We start from the raw sequence: 19,981 nt of genomic DNA, 5'->3' as shown, positions 1-19,981 counted from the left end.
TAATAATAATTTTTTCAAGGGGCAAAATGCAGAAAACACTGAACACATGCGTTTGCCGGGAGTCGAACCCGGGTCTATTGCTTGGAAGGCAATTATCCTAACCGTTGGACTACAAACGCATCTATTTCAAGTTCCAAAATATCTTATTATACACTTATTTTCGTATCTGTCCAAATCTAGACTATATAATAATTAATAAACCCTCCTCTCCGATCAATGACGCAAGAACCAAGATCTCTCTCTCTCTCTCTCTCTCTCTCTCTCTCAATGGGTTCCTTCTTCCCCTTGATCTCTCGCCTCGCGTCCTCTTCCAAGCACTACGCCTCTCGAGCTCTCCGATCATCCACTGCCTTTCCTCCCCTCCGTTCCCTTTCGACGACCTCAAGCTCCTCGTCCTCCAGTGATCGCTTCCGGTCTTGGTCCCGCTCCCTTCTCCCCTTCGCCATCGCTGGTACCGCTGCCTTCGCCCTCTCCCTCGATCTTCGCCCCACCCCCTCCTCTTGCGATTCCGGCTTTGGTCACCAGTTCGGATACTATTTGTCTGTTTATCTTTTCTTTTCACTCATTGGATGTATATATGTCTGGATTTCATTGTTGTGATTGCAGTGTCGGTCGGAAGGGTAGCACCGAGATTCTTGTCCAAGGGTCTCATACGGCGGTTCCAAAGGAGTTCATCGATGAGCTGCGAGCTATTTGTGAGGTAATCTAGCTTTTGATCTTCTCCTATCTTCTTTTTTTTCCCTAGGTTTAGATCTTTTGGGGTTGTAGTTTGACTTCAAGTTCTCAAATTGGGTAGAGTAATATGACTTTGGATTATGACGAGAGGTACTTCCATGGGAACCCGCAAAACAGCTTCCACAAAGCTGTCAATATTCCTGATGTGATTGTTTATCCGAGGTATGGTTCTTGATTATATTTAAATTTTTTAATGTTTTGTTTGTGTCAAAGTTTAGTGTTTTGGTTGGATGTAGAGGTCTTGATTGAGTGACTTAAATTCATTGTGAATAGATAAGCTTGTCATGGATTTAGAGTTGAGATATAACTAATTTGCGTTTGTCATTTGAATTTTTGGTAATATGCATGCGAGATGTTGGGTACTTGTTATTATTAGTTTGCATGCCATGGTGCAATAAATAGAAATGTTGTCACTCCTTTTATTCTCATTGTGTAGTGAATTGACATTGTTACCCTTAGTTTTTGTTTTTCTTCTTTTGACTTGCGACTTAAAATTTCAAAACAGTTTTTGTTTGTACCATGATGGCCATTTTCAGTTCTTGATCCCTGTGGTAGTTACAGAATGCTGTTACAAACCAATAATAATTACAAAGAACTGATTTCTTTAAAGAAATGTTAAGTTGAATTTTCTTGTGATTAATTAAACTTTGATTGTCTTATTTTTTCTCTGTGCAATTTTCAGGTCACAAGATGATGTACAGAAAATCATAAAAACTTGCAACAAGTTTAAGGTATACTTTTTGTAAAGAACTACATGGGGATCCTCGAGGCATTCTTGAGACCTGATTCTGAAATTATATGAACTTAATTCCAGTTAGACTATTGAAAATCTACTAGGGTTTCTGTTAAGAAACACTTGTTCATACATCGTAACTATGAGTTGATTCTTTAGGCTTTCAAACCAAATATTAATTATGTTGTTTACCTTTGGTAACAGATTCCTATTGTGCCATACGGAGGAGCTACATCTATTGAAGGTCACACCTTAGCTCCTTATGGAGGTGTATGCATTGACTTGTCATTGATGAAAGTAAGCAATACATCGTTATATGTTGATCTTGTGTAGGAGTGAAAATGTGACGCAGATTTGAACTAGTTTTTCTATGTGGTTGTTACTCTATATTGCAAAATATTTGCATATTGTAAGATATTGAAGTATTTTATAATCAATTTAGTAATTTAAAGATATTTGAATATGAAGTTTTAAGTTCTATCAACTTAAATTGGTGCATTTAGGTAGAATGCAATTTTGGAGCCACTTAAAGTCCTAAACTATAGAACTTCTTAGGTCATCATGCCGTGGAAGAATAGGAGAGAAATGATGCTAGCAACTAAGCTTTTTTTTTTCGCAAATTCTGATGATTCTATATTGGCAATTCTTCCTATTAGAAAGTGTATTCTTTAATTTGTCACTTTGCCAGTTTATATTTATTTTTGAGCATTTGGCTTGCTGTGGCATTTTTCCTCTTACCCTTATCCTCATCAGGGTCTAGTTTTATATTGTTTCTAGTTTTATATTCCTTACATATGCGTCTCATCTAATTGGTTTTAGCTTCTCAGAAAATCAAAGCATTACATGTTAGAGACATGGATGTGGTTGTGGAGCCTGGAATCGGGTGGATTGAACTTAATGAGTATTTGAAGCCTTACGGTCTTTTCTTTCCACTTGATCCAGGTTAGTAAATGTCAAAATCATACTTCTCTGCAGAGAACTTAATCTGTTTCCGATTTCAACCATTACATCTGTTGCATATATGTATGTATATGTTTTCATATAAACATTTTCCAGAGTAATCATCTGAAATTTTTTTAATTGAGGCTTTCAGTTTTATTGGTTTCTCTTTTTACAAGATGTGATAGTTTATAAGAAATGCATCAGAGTTTATGATGATTTCTTGCAAATGTTTGCTTTCTTTCGTTTCTATTTTAGCCATCTTTTCACCACCTGAATTTATGCTAAGGCATTTTGTTTTGTAACCTGATGATGTTTTCTCAAGTTGTATTGGCAGATAGACTGAATTATGTTAAAATAGCTGTTAAAAACTTTTGATGGTGACAATATTGAAGTTAATTGATTTGATGGGCTTTAAAAACACCTTATATAGGGTGCTAGAGAGTGAGTCATCTGATGTTATACTTTAACTTTTTCGTTGCATGTTAAAATTTATACTTTTTGAACTTTTTTTTTTGATAAATCACACAGAAGTGAGGAGGGTCTCAGTTTCAGAAAGCCTCGTGAATAATCTGCCTTTGATTTACTGGATTCCAGTTGTCATACAGTTTTTGTTATTTGTTTATTAGCTGCATCAAAACTTAAATTTATTATTAGGGAAGAGCAGCAGAACCAAACTGCTAGCCGGCATGGTTAGCTGTTCATGACATATTTTATTAGAATATAATTGCACATACTATCAAGGGTTGTTGATCTCCAAATTTCCTATATGGTAACCAACCAACAATTTACTTTCTTAATATTGTGAAAGTGGTTCCTGTTCATTTACCATTTGCCTCAACACTCAGGGCCTGGTGCTACTATTGGAGGCATGTGTGCAACTCGTTGTTCTGGTTCCTTGGCTGTTAGGTACCGTTGGCCCTTGTTTTTCATCATGCAATGAGTGATTTCTTGCTGGATACATCTGCAACATTGGCTTTTTAGAACCAACTTCAACTAGTGTTTTGCCATCTATTTATTGATTAGTCTTCTAGTAATTGCTGATTCACTTCTTGTTATTTTTTAGGTATGGAACTATGCGAGAGAATGTCATCAATCTTCAGGTATTGCGCCACTCATATTTTGGTACCAAACTTTTAGTTGCCTTAACCTCATGATCTAAGAAAGATAATAAAGATTAGACAATTCACCCAAAAATCATATTAGAGAGGAACACCAACTGGTAAATATTTATATTATTGACATGGTATTGTCATCTCTTGCTAATGATTTGTGGATAAGAAGTATTGCTTGTGGTAATTTTTATTGCTTCAGCTCTCTCCTGTTTGGATATAAGTTAATTTGCATTTTAAGAATTATGTATCACAAATTTTATCTGATGGTTTGTCATTTGATAGACAAGACTAATGAACACAAAGCATACCATGTAGCAAGATATGTGGTACAATTAAGAATATGGCTACAGATAATGAATAACTATAAACGCATTTTATGGAAAATATCAGATTGGGTTAAAAAAATTGCATGCGTCTCATTATAAAAATGAATCTTCTAATGGGAAAAGCCCTACCTACAAGAGCTTCCCCTTGCTCCAGACTTCAGAGGGGATGTTGAAAATCTTAATGATGTGGCATGGTATACTGCCCTTGATGTAGTAATGATTGTCGCAGAAGTCTCAACGATCAAGTGCGGAGAGAATGGAAGAGAATGGGGAAATATGTGAAGTTTATTGAAATAAAAGACCTGTGCCTGGGAGAGAAGCTTAAGAATTTCAGCACCTCACCTGAGACTAACCTACAGCCTACAACCTAGAATAGTCCAAATGGAGTGAACCTAACTCCGATACTTTTAATTTTAATATTTCCTTAATAAAAAAAATTATACTTTTATCAAATTAAAATATTTTTTTGGTTCCGTTAAGACTTGTATTATTATGCGTAGTAGGATTGCTATTAATAAAGCGCTCTTTCCTTGCAGGTTGTTCTTGGGAATGGGGATGTCATCAAAACAGGTTCTCGTGCTCGAAAGAGCGCTGCTGGGTATGTTGACGCCTCCAATAATGTAAAGAAAAACAAAATGCCTCATCAAACATTTTTCTTTATATTAGTCATTACTAAAGCTCTATTGTGTTAGTACTGCTATTGCTAGTACTGTTAATATTGCCCATACTAGCATATGTTTTATGTTTTAACCAGTTGTCACCACTATCAATTTCCTTTCTGACTCATTTCTTTAAGATTCTCTTTTGCTTAAATTTAATTCCTTAGCATATGTTATTACCAATACTAATCTTAGAGCTTGGCATTTGCTTAACTCCCTTCTGTGTATTCTTTTTTAAAACAAGCATAACCCATCTTTCCCAAACTCAGCCATTCGCTCTCTTTGCTTGATGTATGTGTTTTGTTGCATGTGCATAAAAATAAATAAGGGCTTTCAGCTAGTAGGGCATATGATTTACCTTTTTAAATTTTTAGGTATGATTTAGCTCGCCTGATGATTGGAAGTGAAGGCACCTTGGGTGTGATAACAGAAGTAACCCTGCGGCTCCAGAAGCTGCCCCAACATTCTGTGGTATCTCCTTGTTATGCATTTTTTCTTTTATTATTTTTTAATTATCATGCTTCTAGATACTTGGTGCATGTACTAAACTGTTGTCACCTTAATATATGTTGTATTCATGCATTAATTGGGAATTGTTTCCTAATGTTCACAAGATGTTCTGTGTTCCTACTGGGATATTTGTTTCTTTATGAAGAAAAGCTTGTATAGGTGATCCTTCCTCATTTGCGTTTCCTGCTTGCTTGTATTCTTTAAATCTTTTGGTTGTAACGTATATTTTGAATATTTTATTTTTGGTGCGGTTTCCTAAATAGTTTCCATTAGACATTGTCAATTTTTCTCTGTGTGCTTAGGTGGCGATGTGCAATTTTAAAACTATCAAGGATGCAGCTGATGTTGCCATTGCAACAATGCTTTCCGGTATACAGGTAAGTATTAGTGCACTATTCTCTCTCGTATCTTTGTGTGAACAATTCTATTCTGTAAGCCATGAAATGCTGAAAAATGCCCTTAATGCACATGCTGAAACTTGAGGATTGGAAGATATTAGCTCACATTCCATGCCATGCCATAATCTTCTTATGAACGTACTTATGCTGCTATTTATGACATATTAGCCCATTATGCACTTTTGTTGATGAGTAGCCTCTTCCTGAAATGCAACACTTTTGTTGATTTGTTCACTTCAAGTTGATTTTTCCCAATACTATGAGCAAGACATCAACTAATTTGGCCAACAAGTTCAACATAACAATTTCCTCGACTCTGTACTTCAAATGTGTCCAATTATGAGGATTAATTTTTCTCTCTGTTTATATGAGAATAGTGCTAACGATTGTCAGTCATTGAGTTTTGTTGGTAAAGGTCCTCCCTGGATAAAGGAGTATTATAGTCTGTGCATGAAACATGTAGGTAAATTTAAGTTATACGCCCAGCTGAAATTTTGTCATCATTGTTTAGGTTTCCAGGGTGGAACTTTTGGATGAGGTTCAAATGAAGGCAATCAATGTGGCCAATGGGAAAAATTTGCCAGAAGTTCCAACTTTGATGTTTGAATTTATTGGTACAGGTAAAGTGCTTATTATTATTATTATTTTATTGGTACAGGTAAAGTGCTTATTATTATTATTATTATTATTATTATTATTATTATTTGTTGTTGTTGTTTGCCCAGCTATGTGTTTCATTGTCCACTCTATTCTCTGTTTTAGCCTCATTGTAGAGATAGTGCTTCACCCTATGTAAGCTTGAAAAATGACACGTTATAGACAATGCTCTCCTTAGTTTTTGTGTGGATTTTTCTTTCTTCTATTTTATGGCATCTTCAATTCAAATAATGTATTGCTGCGTTTGAATGACAGTACAGAAATCAAGAGTGACAACAGTTATTGGGTTGGTTGCTAACTGTTAATGTTTCTCAACTTTCTCTGCACTCTGAAAATACTTAAATATCTGATTGGTTGCTTTTGTAACCAGTGAATTTTCACAAACATGCAACTTAATCTGCATTTTTGTACTTATTGTGCCTCTTCTATTATCTGTCAGAAGCATATGCCCGGGAACAGACACAACTTGTTCAGAAAATTGTTTCTGAGCATAATGGTTCGGATTTTACCTTTGTGGAAGATCCTGATGCTAAAATGGAACTATGGAAGGTCAGACAACACATACTTGCTGAATTAAAATAATGTTTTGTTTTACTAGTCAAATGTCAATGATAGTTATACTGCATTAAAAACTTTAACTCTTATCCGTATTTTGCTGTTGTGATAACGCTTGATTGTATTGCTGTGATCCAAGGAAGATACTTTGTCTTTGATATTCCAAGATTTTAAAATAGATCTTTAGTATCTATGGGAGAATTAAGGTAATTTATTTTATTAAATCAATTAAGAGAGGTTTGGTTGGGGAATTATTGTGGGATTAAAATATTGGGTCGGAGGTAAAATTTTTGTTTGAACTAACCAAAGTTTGACTTAATTTATATTATGAAATTTAAAATTTTCAAGATTTACTTTTCTAAGTAATAATTATGGTTGATTAATATTAATAATTTTAAAATTAATTGTTAAATATATTTTTTAGACAATTAAATATTCTTAAATAAGATGTTATGGGATGTTTGGTTAGAAGAATGCTGATTGTCCCCCAAACAAGCATAGCGGTAAGATCTTATGTTGTCAATTAAGAAATAGAATCAATCCTTAGGCATCCTCATTGGCTTTCCTTTTTCAAATCCTGACTTATGCCATTTTGGTTGATTGAGGGGCCTGACTTTAAAGCTAAAGGCCAATGTAGCCTATTCATAGACATGGAATTAAATATCTAAGCTAGAGGACTACTCAGAACGAGACTGTAGCAAGAAAACATCTTCACAGAACATGGCTGAAACTAAAGCATTATAAAAGTGTAAAACCAGACCCATCATAGGTTGATTTTACTTTTCCATCAACATTTCAAGTAATGAAGTCTTTTGACAAACATCTGGTTTTTTCAGTCCTTTGTAATATCACCAGGAAATCCACCTAAATTTCACTTGGTATTTTTACTCAGCACAAGTGTCTGTCCATGCAAATGATAAAGATTTAGCTATTATCCATGCTCTTTTTTGACTTTGATAATCGGGATTCATAAGCCAAATATCGGTTCCTGCATAAACTTTCAAGAGAAAATACGAATACTGTTTTTTACTTATATGCCATACCTGCAAGGCTATCTTAAGGCGTTACAGAAAAAGGTATATTTCTCTGCATCTTCATTTAAAGCTGTCCTCTGAAATGAACATTTGTCAGGTATGAAAATGGAACTGCTCCAATATTAGCAGCAACAGATGTCTGAGCTTAGTAAATTGATGTAATAATAATTTATTACTTCTAGTCTTATTAAGATCCAAAAGGTTTTCTTGGATAATGTAAGCATTAAATGGAAAGTCAATGAATATTTTGGTTTTTGGATAATAACTCTTTAGTTAAGGACTTAAGATGGCAATATAATGATAACTGCTTTTAGTTTCAAAATTTATAGTCTCTATGTTGAAGCAAATTTATACCCAGTAGGAGTTAATATGCTTGTTTAAAGATAAGTGTTCTTTCATGAACTTAATTTCGTACAGCAAGTTGTTTGAATGCCCTGGAAACTTTTTGCTTGTAGATAAGGAAGGAAGCACTATGGGCTTGCTTTGCAATGGCACCTGGGTTTGAAGCTATGACTACGGCAAGTCTCATTATATATGCCTTTCTTATTTGAAATTATATATATATATATAGCTAAACCCAATACTTTGCCAATTTCATGCCAAAGAAAATACTCTATTGAATTTAATTTAATGGGTGAATTTTACATTCCTTTACATTATATTTGTCAATAGTCAAGTTTTGTCTTCTGCAAATGGCTTAGTGATCTGCTAGTTATGGGAAGATATGTTTACGTTATTGTTCTCTACTTGGATGTGTGTTTTTCAAAAGTGTGACATGCAGAAGTGAAATGATTATCAGGCAAAGGTTTATCATATGCACTATGTTGGATCATGCATATCTGTCATTTGTATCCTATACTAGAATGTAGATATTGCCACATGTAGCCTTTTATTGTGTTGCCTGAAGGAAGTTAAGGAATGATCTAAAATCCGTGATTTGCACAGTGTGTATTCACTGGAACTTTCTGAGTCTGATTAACAGCAGGAAAGCTCTATTATCTTAATTTTAAATGTGTACCCTATAATAACTTCGATGCATGATCTATTGCAGTGCCCTAGATTTAATTCTATTTTCATCCGCAATAGAATTTACAAAGAGGTAGATAGGTATATTGTGAATTAGAAATCTTGAATGCATTTGCCTTCCTTCAAATTCTTTTATGGTTAATGACTGAAGTATTAATCAAATTTATTGAATCGTAAGTGACCTTTGCTTGAACTAGTGATCCTGTTCTGTTGTCCAAGCATCTAGATGTGACTTCCCCTTCCATTAATTAAATGCTGTCCTCACTTGATGGTTTGAACCAGTTTATTATTTGCTGTGGTACTGAAATTAATGCTTACTGTAAGAATGTGTGCCCTTGATATGCCGCTTGACATCATGTTAATGGGAATTAATGTGTCACTTTAATTTGAATTTTGCTACTGGTCGGAACCAGATGGATTGCATTACAGATTACTGATGGTGTTATATCCCTTACCTCAATTTTCAGCCTTAATAATTTCTGGACTATGATTCTCAACTTGCCACTTGTTTCATGTTAGAAAATTTTGAACATCTTATCAAACTTCACATTTCTAAACAAAGTTGTTTCTTTGGAGGAATTCCTGTGATGACATCAGACTAAAGGAAACCTTTGGAATACAATTCATTCTTTCAAAAGCAGGGAAGACTTGGTATCATGATTAGCTGCATTTGTTTTTAATCTGCGTGTCTCTTGTTCTATCTTGGTTCTCTCTAACCAATTATGTGGCTCATTTACCAAATTACCCTTCTTGTGATGGCATAATTAACATTATATATTTGGTGAATGAGAGCAAGCAATAGGTACAACTATTTTGAGTACCCACGCTTAACCCTCCAAAAGTTGGAGAATAGGTCAGGTTGGGAGTCTTGCCAATTATACTTCTTCAAGATGCCCATGCAAGGTCCGTTACCACGGATAAACTTGTGTGTTTTTCCATGTTTACAGTTGAGCTATCCCATGGCATTGGAACCTTTCTGCCAAGGTTAATTGATTCTAGCATCGATTCTTTTGTCAAGTGAGGTTTCCAACCTATTATGCTTTTTCCATGTCTGGACTTCATCATATGGTTGTGCACTATTAGCTTGAAGATGTTAAAATCAGAAAATAAGTTGCCAGTGTCAAATCATCTTATGGCTAGATAGTCATTCTAGTGGGTGAATTTTGATATTTTTCCCTCTGATTTTTACATCTTACGGCTTCTTTTTTTGTAGGATGTGTGTGTCCCTTTGTCACGACTTGCAGAATGCATATCAAAATCAAAACAACTGCTTGATGCATCGACGTTGCTATGGTATGCAAACAAATAAATTAGGTGGTTAAACTAGAAATTATTTTTGAATATTTAGTTGGAGTGATATGTCGAAAGTCCTATGAACATTATCAAACTTGATACTGATTCTGCATTTAAATCTCCATAGCACTGTTATTGCACATGCTGGTGATGGAAACTTCCACGCACTAGTATTATTTGATCCGAGCGACGAAGATCAACGCCAAGAAGCAGAGAGACTGAATCATTTCATAGTTCACACTGCTTTGTCAATGGAAGGTACTGTGTTCTTATCATAAAGGTTATATTGCCAGAGACCAAGATAAAACTGTCAAAACTGACTATGACTAAGGAAATGTAGTGGATTGACCCTAGAACAACTGCAAATGTTATAGGAATCTCCAGACTACCATGCAGTTGGATAAGTTGTCTGTGCTGATAATAATGGCATTACACATCTAACGTATCATATTCTGTTAGAACTCGAGATTTTGGCCTATTGCTGTTTTGAAAGCCATACGGTTCTATATGATATTTTATTTTTGCCACCAGTATGATCAAATTCTGTAACGGGACCTTTAGGGTTTTGAAAGCATGCCAATATGTTATTTTTCTCTAATCTGGTTGTTTTTGTTGCTACACAGGTACATGTACAGGAGAGCATGGCGTTGGGACAGGAAAGATGAAGGTAGGTGTTTGATAGCTGAATCATGATTAGTTATGGTATTTACTGTATCATCAGTTACCATCTAGTTGAGAAGCGCAGCACTTCATCATTTTCAAGCCTACCACCTTGATGGAAGTCCATGTCACTGTTTTGCCATTATACTGATTGCTAGAGTAGCTCGGATTACTAATTTCTTAGACTCATGGCTGCAATGCTTTGTCAGGACAGTGTAACCACAACCATTTACATGTCTTTTATAATTGAAGAAGTTACATGTCTTCTTTCAGGTTATGTAGGTCTCTAGATATTTTTCAGTTTGTCGCATGCTCAGGGTTTTTGCAAATGATAAATTGTTTACTATACTCTTTATGTCATATTTTTTCTGTTGCTTGAACAGTTTTAATAGCTTTTATCTCTCATTTCTGACAGTACCTTGAACAAGAGCTGGGAATTGGATCATTGCGGACTATGAAAAGAATAAAGTCTGCTTTAGATCCCAACAACATCATGAATCCTGGGAAATTGATTCCACCTCATGTCTGCATCTAAGGTAAGTTCATCCTCTCTTTGCTAACTGTTTGAGAACTGTTAAAATTTCTCATTGTAAGTAATTAAGATTTACGGAAATTAAGATTAACCTGAGAAACACAATGCTAGAAGGGTTAAGTAGTACTTAATGATTTTATTTTAAGAGGAGATCCTCCTTGGCAATATTAATCAAGAGGAGGGCAATCATCGTCGGTCCATGTGTTGCTTTGAGATAAGTGAACAACAATATAATATGTGATGAGTTATAGTTTACTTTAACATCACTAAGTTTTTGGGTCCATTTGATATACAAAAATTTAGAGTACAGCGCAACACAACTTATTTTGTCACTTGTTTGTTTTGCAAATACAGTAGGTGTATAGCACTAAAAGGTAATCAAATACAACACAGCTTGATAATTTTTTTGTACACCAAAAACCATGGTACAAAAGGTTTGCTAAGTTACAACACAACTAAAATACAACACTATCTTTGCCTAAAAAAATGGTCAAATTACCTTTAATATATTTGATCTCAATAAAAGCGTAATAAAATTCGGGTGAATAACATAGAAAATTTTGTGATGTCCATTTAACATTAAACATAAAAACAGTGGAAACACTTTTACTATAATTTTACCTTTTGTATTGTGTTATATTTTTTGTTCTATTCTCATCTACAAATCAAACGGACCCTCAAACTTATGTAGTTTAGTAATTCAAAATAACCCTCATGTGATAAGCGTTTTCTATTTAACTTTTGTGAGCTGAGCTGCCACATAGCTAATACAAAAGCAAAAGAGGCCTAAAATCTAAACCTTGAAGTAGAGTAGGCATCCATTAGCTGATTTGGGTGGGTGGGTGGGGGGTTGGGACTTGAAGCCTTGATGGAAGAAAGTTAGCATGACCCAACACTACGCAAGGCCATTAGGACCATGATTGAGACCAAGACGACTAGGACAATTCACATAGACCTTCCTAAGAAGCACCTTACGATGGATAATATACTCTAGTGCTTCCTTTAACGCAGTAACCTTGTGTCTCTCCTAGGCAAGACGCAAAATCAAAACCCCGAAGTAAAGATAAATTGCGAAGTAGAGTTGATGTCCATTAGCCGATGGGGTCTTGAACCTTGATGGTTGAAAGAAAGCATGACCTAACACTACGCAAGGCCATTAGGACCATGATTGAGATCAACAAGACTAGGACATTTCACATGGACCTTCTTAAGGAGCACCCTAAGATGTTCAATATACTCCATTGTCTCTTTCAACGCGATAAGCTTGTTTCACTCCTAAGGGAGTTTTCCTTTTTGATTAATAAATAACAAAGTTGATGGATTAATTTCTTTAGATTACATGCAGAGATAAAATACAAAGTCAAGTTGCCAAGGCATTAGGAAATTTAATAAAACTGAGAAAGCTTGTGATGGAAGTGGTCAATGATAAGGCTAAAATCAAGCAAATCCTAGCTATTAATTCTTGCATATTGGGAGAACAATTAGAAAGCATAATTAGAAGCCACTGATTTACCATTGATTTTAGATAGGGTTGGTTTTATTTTTGGTATAGGTAGAATTAGTAACAATTACACTTACCATTTTGTTGTGTAGCTTATCATAAGATTAGATGGCTCACAATTGTATATACTTATTAGATTATTATGAATGAAATATAGTAGGTTTTGAGATTTTTTATGGTACCAGAGTCAAAACTTGGTGCCTAAACCACCTAACACTATGTCGAAGTTTGATGATGGTAGTAATGGCAAGAATATTGTCTCGATATTTATGAGTAAGCAAAGCTAGAAGAAGAAATGTAGGTTTTAATCCACAATATCCAAGTAGTAGGGAAATTCATGATTTTGAGGGTAGAAAGAATAGTTTCCCACTCTAAAGCATCATATGCTTTCTCAACATTTTTCTCAACATTTACCTTAATAAGCATCGTAGGGGAGGATGGGTATCATTTTCCAATGAATGAGCAATCTCTTGCACAACAAGAATATTGTCAAAGGTGGGCCTACTGGCAAGAAACCCATTCTGGTCAGGTCCTTTGAGATTATGAATCACACACTTCAACCTATTGGTAAGAATTTTAGAAATTTTATGGCAGATATTGCAAAAAAAGATGGGCCTGGAATTAGTGACATGATTAGCACACTCTTTTTAGGGGATCAACACAATGTAAGCCTTACCCCAATCCTTAGGGACTGTGGCATTTTGAAAAAACATATTTGATAACAGTAAAAAGAGAATTTTTAACCAAATCTTAGTACGAAAGATAGAAATCAGAGTTCAACCCATTCTGCCCACATTATCCCTAATAGGAGGAAATTCTATTTTTATGGTTCCTAATGCGGGCATGATTATGGAAGAAGCTGGTATTTAAAATCTCCATCCTTGATCCAATTCATTCTATCCCTTTGAGCCCACTTGATTGAATTCTCCCGGAGAAAAACAGAATGTAAAAACTGCAAGTACCTTTGTGAGTGTGTATAATCAGGAGGCTTAGTGACATGAGGAAAGAAGAAAGAAAGATGAGGAGAAGGCGGTTTGTGGGAACCATCAATCTCTATTATCTTAGAAATCATAATGTAGGTAGTGAAAGATATTAAACACGTGAATATTTGGGAATGGAATGATCAGACAAAATGTCAGTCACATTTTGAGTAAGGGTAGGAGGTCCAGAGGTTGGTTCTAATGGATACATGTCCAACGTTTGCAACCATTTCTTGTGAGCATAGAAATAATCATGTTCGGATTTTTCCTTAACATTAACATAAACATATGATGTGGAATGAGTATTGATCACCACCACAACTTTGCCATCTTTGAGTGAGCCACGTTCACTTCCTCGACGGCGGTTCATATCTTAGCTGCAATCCAAGATTAGCCTACACTGGAGTAGGCAATGCAATAGACCGAGTATTCGTTGTTGTTTCCCCAACTTTGTCCACTTGTATTGTTGCTTCTAGACCAATCCACATCAACAAAGCATCATCATTTGCTAGATACTTAGCAATGGGTGAAATGTTGGCGAAAGCATGACCAATCCATGCTAGCTCCATGACTCATTAAAGCCTTATTTTGATTGGCTTTTTAAAAAAAAGTGCTTTTTTTACAGTTTTATAAGACTTATGAAAAAGTGCTTCTCAGAGTGTAAGTTAAGTGCTTCTTTGTTTTTTGTGTTTAGATATGTTAATGAAGAAGTACTTTTATATTTGTGAAGTTGTTGGATGTGCATTCCTAAAAAGATTTTTTCAGTAGAAAATAACTAAAATGAGCATTCATTGAATTATAATAATATCCCGACTTCTCTCTGTTTGGATTGACACTTTGACACTTGCCACAAAAGAGGGCGGGTAGCATGGAGAAGAATGAATGGGAAGGAAGGCCTTCAGATCTAGGAGGTAGAGAAGTCTTGATAGGGATGCAAAAAGCTTGGAGAGAAACATTAAAAACATGTTAATTTTTTTTTTATTTCATTAGGGCAATTGTAATTGTGTAACCTGAAAACCGCTTCTGAAAAATTGTTTTTTTTTAAAAGCATCATATGACCAGTTTATGAAAAAAAACAGTATCTCCACTTTTGCAGAGAAGCTAATCTAAATATATATTTTTTTTTTAAGTCCAAAAGCGTTTTTTTAGAAGCTAAAGTGCTTTTGGGCTTCCCAGAAGCTAATTCAAACAAAACCTAAGCCACTTAGTAGAAGAATACTAGCAACTTTTCATTATTGAGCAATAAAAAAGATCTTGACATCCTTATTTCTAACCGAACATGTTTAAGAGGCCGAGAAAAGCCGATCTCAACACATACCCAAGCATACTTCTTCCTGGTGTAAGCACCTGTATTATCATTAATTTTGGAGTGCCAGCTAAAGTTTTTTTTTATAAACACTATTAATTCCAAATCTCACAATGTAATAGGAAGGTGGCACTGTAATTAAAAGCGTTAGATGCCCTTAAGACGACAGGAATGTAAACCACTTGAGGAGCTAAGTGTTTTCCTAAGCGCTCACTTAAATGATATAAAGTGCTACTTTGATAAATAAATAAATAAATAAATGATATGGTAAACAATATGGAAATTGCATAAGATTAAACTTAAATTAATATAATAAGCATCTACTAAAATATCGAAGATTCCAAAATAAAAATATTAGCATAAAATCACAAAAGATAATCTAAACTTTCAAGTTAAGTGCGCAAGACCTAACCTAGAATTTTAATTTTAGTTTAATCATCTAACTCTATTAGGCCATCTTCCTCATCATTTACGCTTTCGTTTCCTGTATCACTAGATTTATAATCCTCGATTTCTTCATCCGATTCATATGATATGAATCAAATTATTCTATAAGTTTTACTCTTGAACTAGATCTTTGACTATTGTATTGATCCCACTCTTGATCTAGTGAATATATATGGTTGTCCAAGGTTCACGAATGACAAGAGATGCGTTGACTGAGAAGTTTCCTTGGTCTTTCTCAAGGTTCAGGATAGCCAGTTTCATATGTTCTAAAAGTTAGGTCTTATTGAGGAATTTCCAATAAATAGTGCTATATCTGTCCATATGCATGGTAAACCTCATTTAGATTTATGCCTTGTTTGGATTGGCTTATCAAAAAAAGTGTAGGGCTAGAAGTGCTCCGAAAAAGTGTTTCTGACAGTAAGTTAAGCATTTTTCGATTTTCGCTTTCGGATTAAACTCTTTACGTAGAAGTGTCAGTGAAAAATAGTTTAAAAAACGCTTTTTCATAAGTTTCGATCATTAGCTTTTTGAAAAAGTCTGTTTTTCACTCTCTCTTTTTGCTAGGTTCAAAAAATCAATACAAATAATATTTTTGAACCCTAAGTCTTTAATTTATAAAAACACTTCTGGGTTTTTCCAAAAACCAATACAAACAAGGCTTTAGACAGTGGAAACCGTAGACGTCTTTGGCATTTCTAGAAGTTTGCAATAATAAAGGGGCAGTCTCTTTAGTAAGGCTTGATACTCAGTTTGAGAGTTATTAGTTCTTACACATTAAGTCTAAGGCATCTGCATTAGCCTTTAGAACAGGCATTTAACACCATGACTAGGACCCAACATGGAAGGGCCTTGTGATGATGAAAGGTACCCAACATCATTTGGGAGATAAGGAGGAAGATTGGTGAAACCCAACTGAAAGTTAAAACCTTAGTAGAGGCTCCCTTTAACCCCTGAACTTTGATTCTCATTGTAATATTTTCCGAAGTGGAGTTCCATTTGATAATAATTTGTACCTTGCTGCCTGGATAGAGCATTGATTTTACAAACCATCAACTTCTCCGTTGAAAAAATTCTGAAATGTTACCACGATGTACTTCACTTGCACAATGAAGTACCATAGTTTAAATTTTATTGTGTATATGTGTTTATTATCATCATGATGCTATCCTAATGCATGAATACTGCAGGAAAACGTCCCTAATAAGTAATAACTCAAACAAGCGCAGAAGAAGACTCCAATACCAGCGCCATGAAACGTGCCAAGAAACTTCAACCCTACTCATCATCATGTACATTATTGTCTTATCTTAAAAATTTAAGCATTTGACTTTGTTTTATATACTTAATCCATTCAACTTGTATCAATAACTCAACTATCATCATCATCATCATTATTTATAAGATTCTCTCACTTTCAAGCATCATTCCAATACTTAACACACAAGTAAATTTCACTTGACCAAACTTGGATCTATCAACGAAATCCATCTTCTCATTCATTCCATCCAGATCCAGACTGACCTTTATAATATAATATATAAACAGACCTCACAACACTCTATACACAAACAACCCAAACCATGTCCACCCCACCAGTACCACCTCCTCCTCACGTGATCGAAGACTGCCTCTCATTCCGTCTCTTCAGCGACGGTTCCATCATCCGCGAACCAGACCCCTATCTTCCCCCCTTCAATTCACGACGACTCTTTCCGTCGTTGAATGGACCGACCTTCCCTTCGGCCCTCCTCATCTCCTTCTCCATCTTCGTCTCTACCGCCCCAAAACCCTAATCTCCTCCAAGCTCCCCGTCCTCTTCTACTTCCACGGCGGCGGCTTCTGCGTCGGTTCTCGCACCTGGACTAACTTCCACGACTGCGCTCTCCGCCTCTCCTCCTCCCTCTCCGCCATCATCGTCTCCCCCGATTACCGTCTCGCTCCCGAACACCGCCTCCCCGCCGCCATTGACGATGCTATCTCCGCCCTCGACTGGCTTGATCCTTCTCATCCTCCTCACCCTTGGCTCTCCCCCAATCCGCTGATCTCTCTCGCGTCTTCGTCTCCGGCGAATCCGCTGGCGCTAACCTCGTCCATCATCTTGCCCTTCACTGCGGCAGGTCCGATCCCGGTCGGACTCGGTTCAAGGGGTTCATTCTCTTGATGCCCTTCTTCTCCGGCGTCGATCGGACGGGATCCGAGGCAGCGTGCCCTAGCGATGCGTTTCTGACGCTGGAGCGGGCTGATCAGTTCTGGCGGCTTGCGTTGCCACGTGGCGCGACGAGAGATGACCCGATTGGGAATCCGTTCGGTCCGGGCGGACCGGAGCTAATTGGTTCAATTGAGCTTGGACCGATGATGGTGGTTGTTGGGGAGAAAGACATGCTGAGAGACCGAGGGGTGGAGTATGCTGAGAAGTTGAAGGAGATGGGGAAGAAGAAGGTGGAGGTTGTGGAGCTGAAAGGGAAGGAGCATGGGTTTTTCGCCATGAATTCTTGGTCCGATGATGCTGGAGATTTGGTTCGTCTCATTGCCAGGTTTATGGAGGATAATTAATCAGAGTTAGCCGTCGGTTACTGCTTTTTTATTTTTTAATTAATAAATTAAATTGCCTGCCAGTTTAGAGTTTAGGTCAAAATTTGCTTTTATCTTCTTCTTTTATGGCAATGCAACTACTATAATAAAAGTCAATGATGATGGTTAATGTGCATGGCTTATGATCTCAAAGGTGCTCCATGAACTTCTCATTTGATAGTTGAGAGGTAATTTGTCCATTGGTGGGGAGTATTTTGTTAGAATTTTTTATGAGTGGTGATAGTTTGGATACGAAGATATATTTTTGGGAGTATGAGTAGTGGTTGTGTACGGATAGTTTTAGTTGGTTTTAGTGCTCATGTATGAACAGATTTTACTTTTATATCAAGGGGCCGTTTGGTTTGTGGTAATGATATATTACCACGTAACGAGATTATCATGGTAATATGAATAGGAATGTTATATAGTTTGGAAATATTGCAGTAATTTAATATAATCATGTTTGGTTGGGAACTCTTATTATCGGGAATATTTTATTACCTTGTTTAGTTATCATGGTAATCAATTTGTTAAAATATAAAAAGTTATAAGATTACCATGGTAATCCAAGATAGACATCAAATTTGATGGTAATAAGATTACCACTTTCTTAGTAATATTTATAAGTTGGTAATGTGATATTACCATCCACATTACCACCGGTGCAATACCAAACGTGGTAATATTTTCAGATTACCACGTGTTACGTGGTAATCTTTCTGCATTGCCGCGAACCAAACGTCCCTTGTTTTGTTGAGATTTGTGCATGTTTTTGGTATTCTATGTGGTCCAATTGTTTTTTTTTAAAGAAAAATAATAGTTGAGATGTATGGGTTTTTATTTTATTTTATTTTATTTTTTTAAAATGGATAAATAAGAGGTGCAAAATGCAAATTGCTCTTCCATTGAGCAAACACATAATATAATATAAAAAGAAAGAGCAACCATGAATAACAACAAGAAAAGGGAACGAAACTATAATCCCTCATAAGAAGATGAACAATGGTCAACTTTCATAGGGACCTAGCAAAACAACAAAGGATCAGTCGTGCCCTGATGATGTAGTGTAGTGGAAGTTCTTTCAGGTCCCTAGACTCTCTTCCTTGAGCCTTGAGGACTCAAATATATGAGGTGTGTTTGTTTGGCTGGATATAAAACTACATGTAATTGTAATTACAAAAAACTTTAAAATCTGGTGTTTGTTTGGTTGGATTTGAGAATTTGAAAGTAGTTAGAAATACAGTATAGATGGATTTGGTTGGTTTTGAAACTACGTCCAAATCGGCCGTAGTTTAATCTCCCGCATTTGGGATTTCCATAAAAAGTCTCGCACGTGGGATCACGTGAGACTTTCTAATAAAAATATATATAAATAAAATAAAAATAAAATCATGATATTACTTTTATCGTAATAATAAATGGTCACTATTATATTTTTATCAACATAAAAAATAACAATAATTTGTAATGAAAACATAAATTTATATTAAATTAAGCAATTATATGCATAATTATTTTGGTTACTATTAATAATAATTAATTGGGTGTTTCTATCCTACAAATACATCCAACCAAACACATGTTTTCGAAATCCAGATTTACAAATCCTCCCAAACAAATACAAAATTTTAAAATCCAGCATTTTCAATTATAGTCAACCAAACACCAAATTTGACTCTCCTGCATTTTCAACTCCAGAATTTACAACTATACTGTGATTGAAAATCTACTGTATTTTCAACTACATCTAACCAAACGCTACCTAAGCTTCATTTGACTTTGCAATATTTGATTAAATAAGACATTTGGTTGGGAATAACAATATGAGGGTAAAATTTTGTTGTCAAAAATTAAGTTGATGAAAGTTTAATTTAAATTAATATTAATAAATCTTAAAATTTATTTTTAAAAATAATAATGGTATTTTATTAATATTAGTCAATTGTTGAATATATTTATTTAAATATTCCAATATTTATAAAATGGTTGTATATTGCCTGTCAA

The 19,981-nt window shown here is 35.4% G+C and overlaps 1 protein-coding gene, 1 non-coding gene and 1 pseudogene across 5 annotated transcripts; 2 read left to right on the top strand and 1 right to left on the bottom strand.

Moving 5' to 3' along the window:
* Window positions 1-47: 47 nt before the first annotated feature.
* TRNAG-UCC lies at window positions 48-119 on the bottom strand. Its single transcript has one exon. It is a non-coding gene; the product is annotated as a tRNA-Gly (tRNA).
* A 102-nt stretch (window positions 120-221) lies between these two features.
* LOC120277998 (D-lactate dehydrogenase [cytochrome], mitochondrial) lies at window positions 222-16,830 on the top strand. 4 transcript variants are annotated; one of them, XM_039284873.1, is made up of 19 exons: window positions 222-539; window positions 607-700; window positions 797-897; window positions 1,418-1,466; window positions 1,673-1,765; window positions 2,296-2,410; window positions 3,256-3,316; window positions 3,474-3,510; window positions 4,385-4,446; window positions 4,882-4,978; window positions 5,320-5,394; window positions 5,927-6,035; window positions 6,512-6,621; window positions 8,117-8,179; window positions 9,901-9,980; window positions 10,108-10,238; window positions 10,604-10,647; window positions 11,056-11,176; window positions 16,594-16,830. In XM_039284873.1, exons 1-18 carry the CDS (start codon window positions 268-270, stop codon window positions 11,173-11,175), a joined length of 1,713 nt encoding a protein of 570 aa, XP_039140807.1. In that variant the 5' UTR covers window positions 222-267; the 3' UTR covers window position 11,176; window positions 16,594-16,830. The 4 variants fall into 4 exon arrangements, with proteins under 4 accessions (XP_039140807.1, XP_039140808.1, XP_039140806.1 ...); XM_039284874.1 differs by lacking the exon at window positions 16,594-16,830 and adding an exon at window positions 14,510-14,700 and having other exon boundaries at window positions 222-524; XM_039284872.1 differs by lacking the exon at window positions 16,594-16,830 and adding an exon at window positions 14,510-14,700.
* On the top strand, window positions 16,245-18,021 carry LOC120277622 (annotated as a pseudogene).
* The last annotated feature ends 1,960 nt before the right edge of the window (window positions 18,022-19,981 follow it).

The sequence above is a fragment of the Dioscorea cayenensis genome, chromosome 15, assembly GCF_009730915.1.
Source record: "Dioscorea cayenensis subsp. rotundata cultivar TDr96_F1 chromosome 15, TDr96_F1_v2_PseudoChromosome.rev07_lg8_w22 25.fasta, whole genome shotgun sequence".
Classification (NCBI taxonomy): domain Eukaryota; kingdom Viridiplantae; phylum Streptophyta; class Magnoliopsida; order Dioscoreales; family Dioscoreaceae; genus Dioscorea; species Dioscorea cayenensis.
Note: the sequence above shows the minus strand (reverse complement) of the source record. Positions and strands in the feature narration are given on the sequence as shown.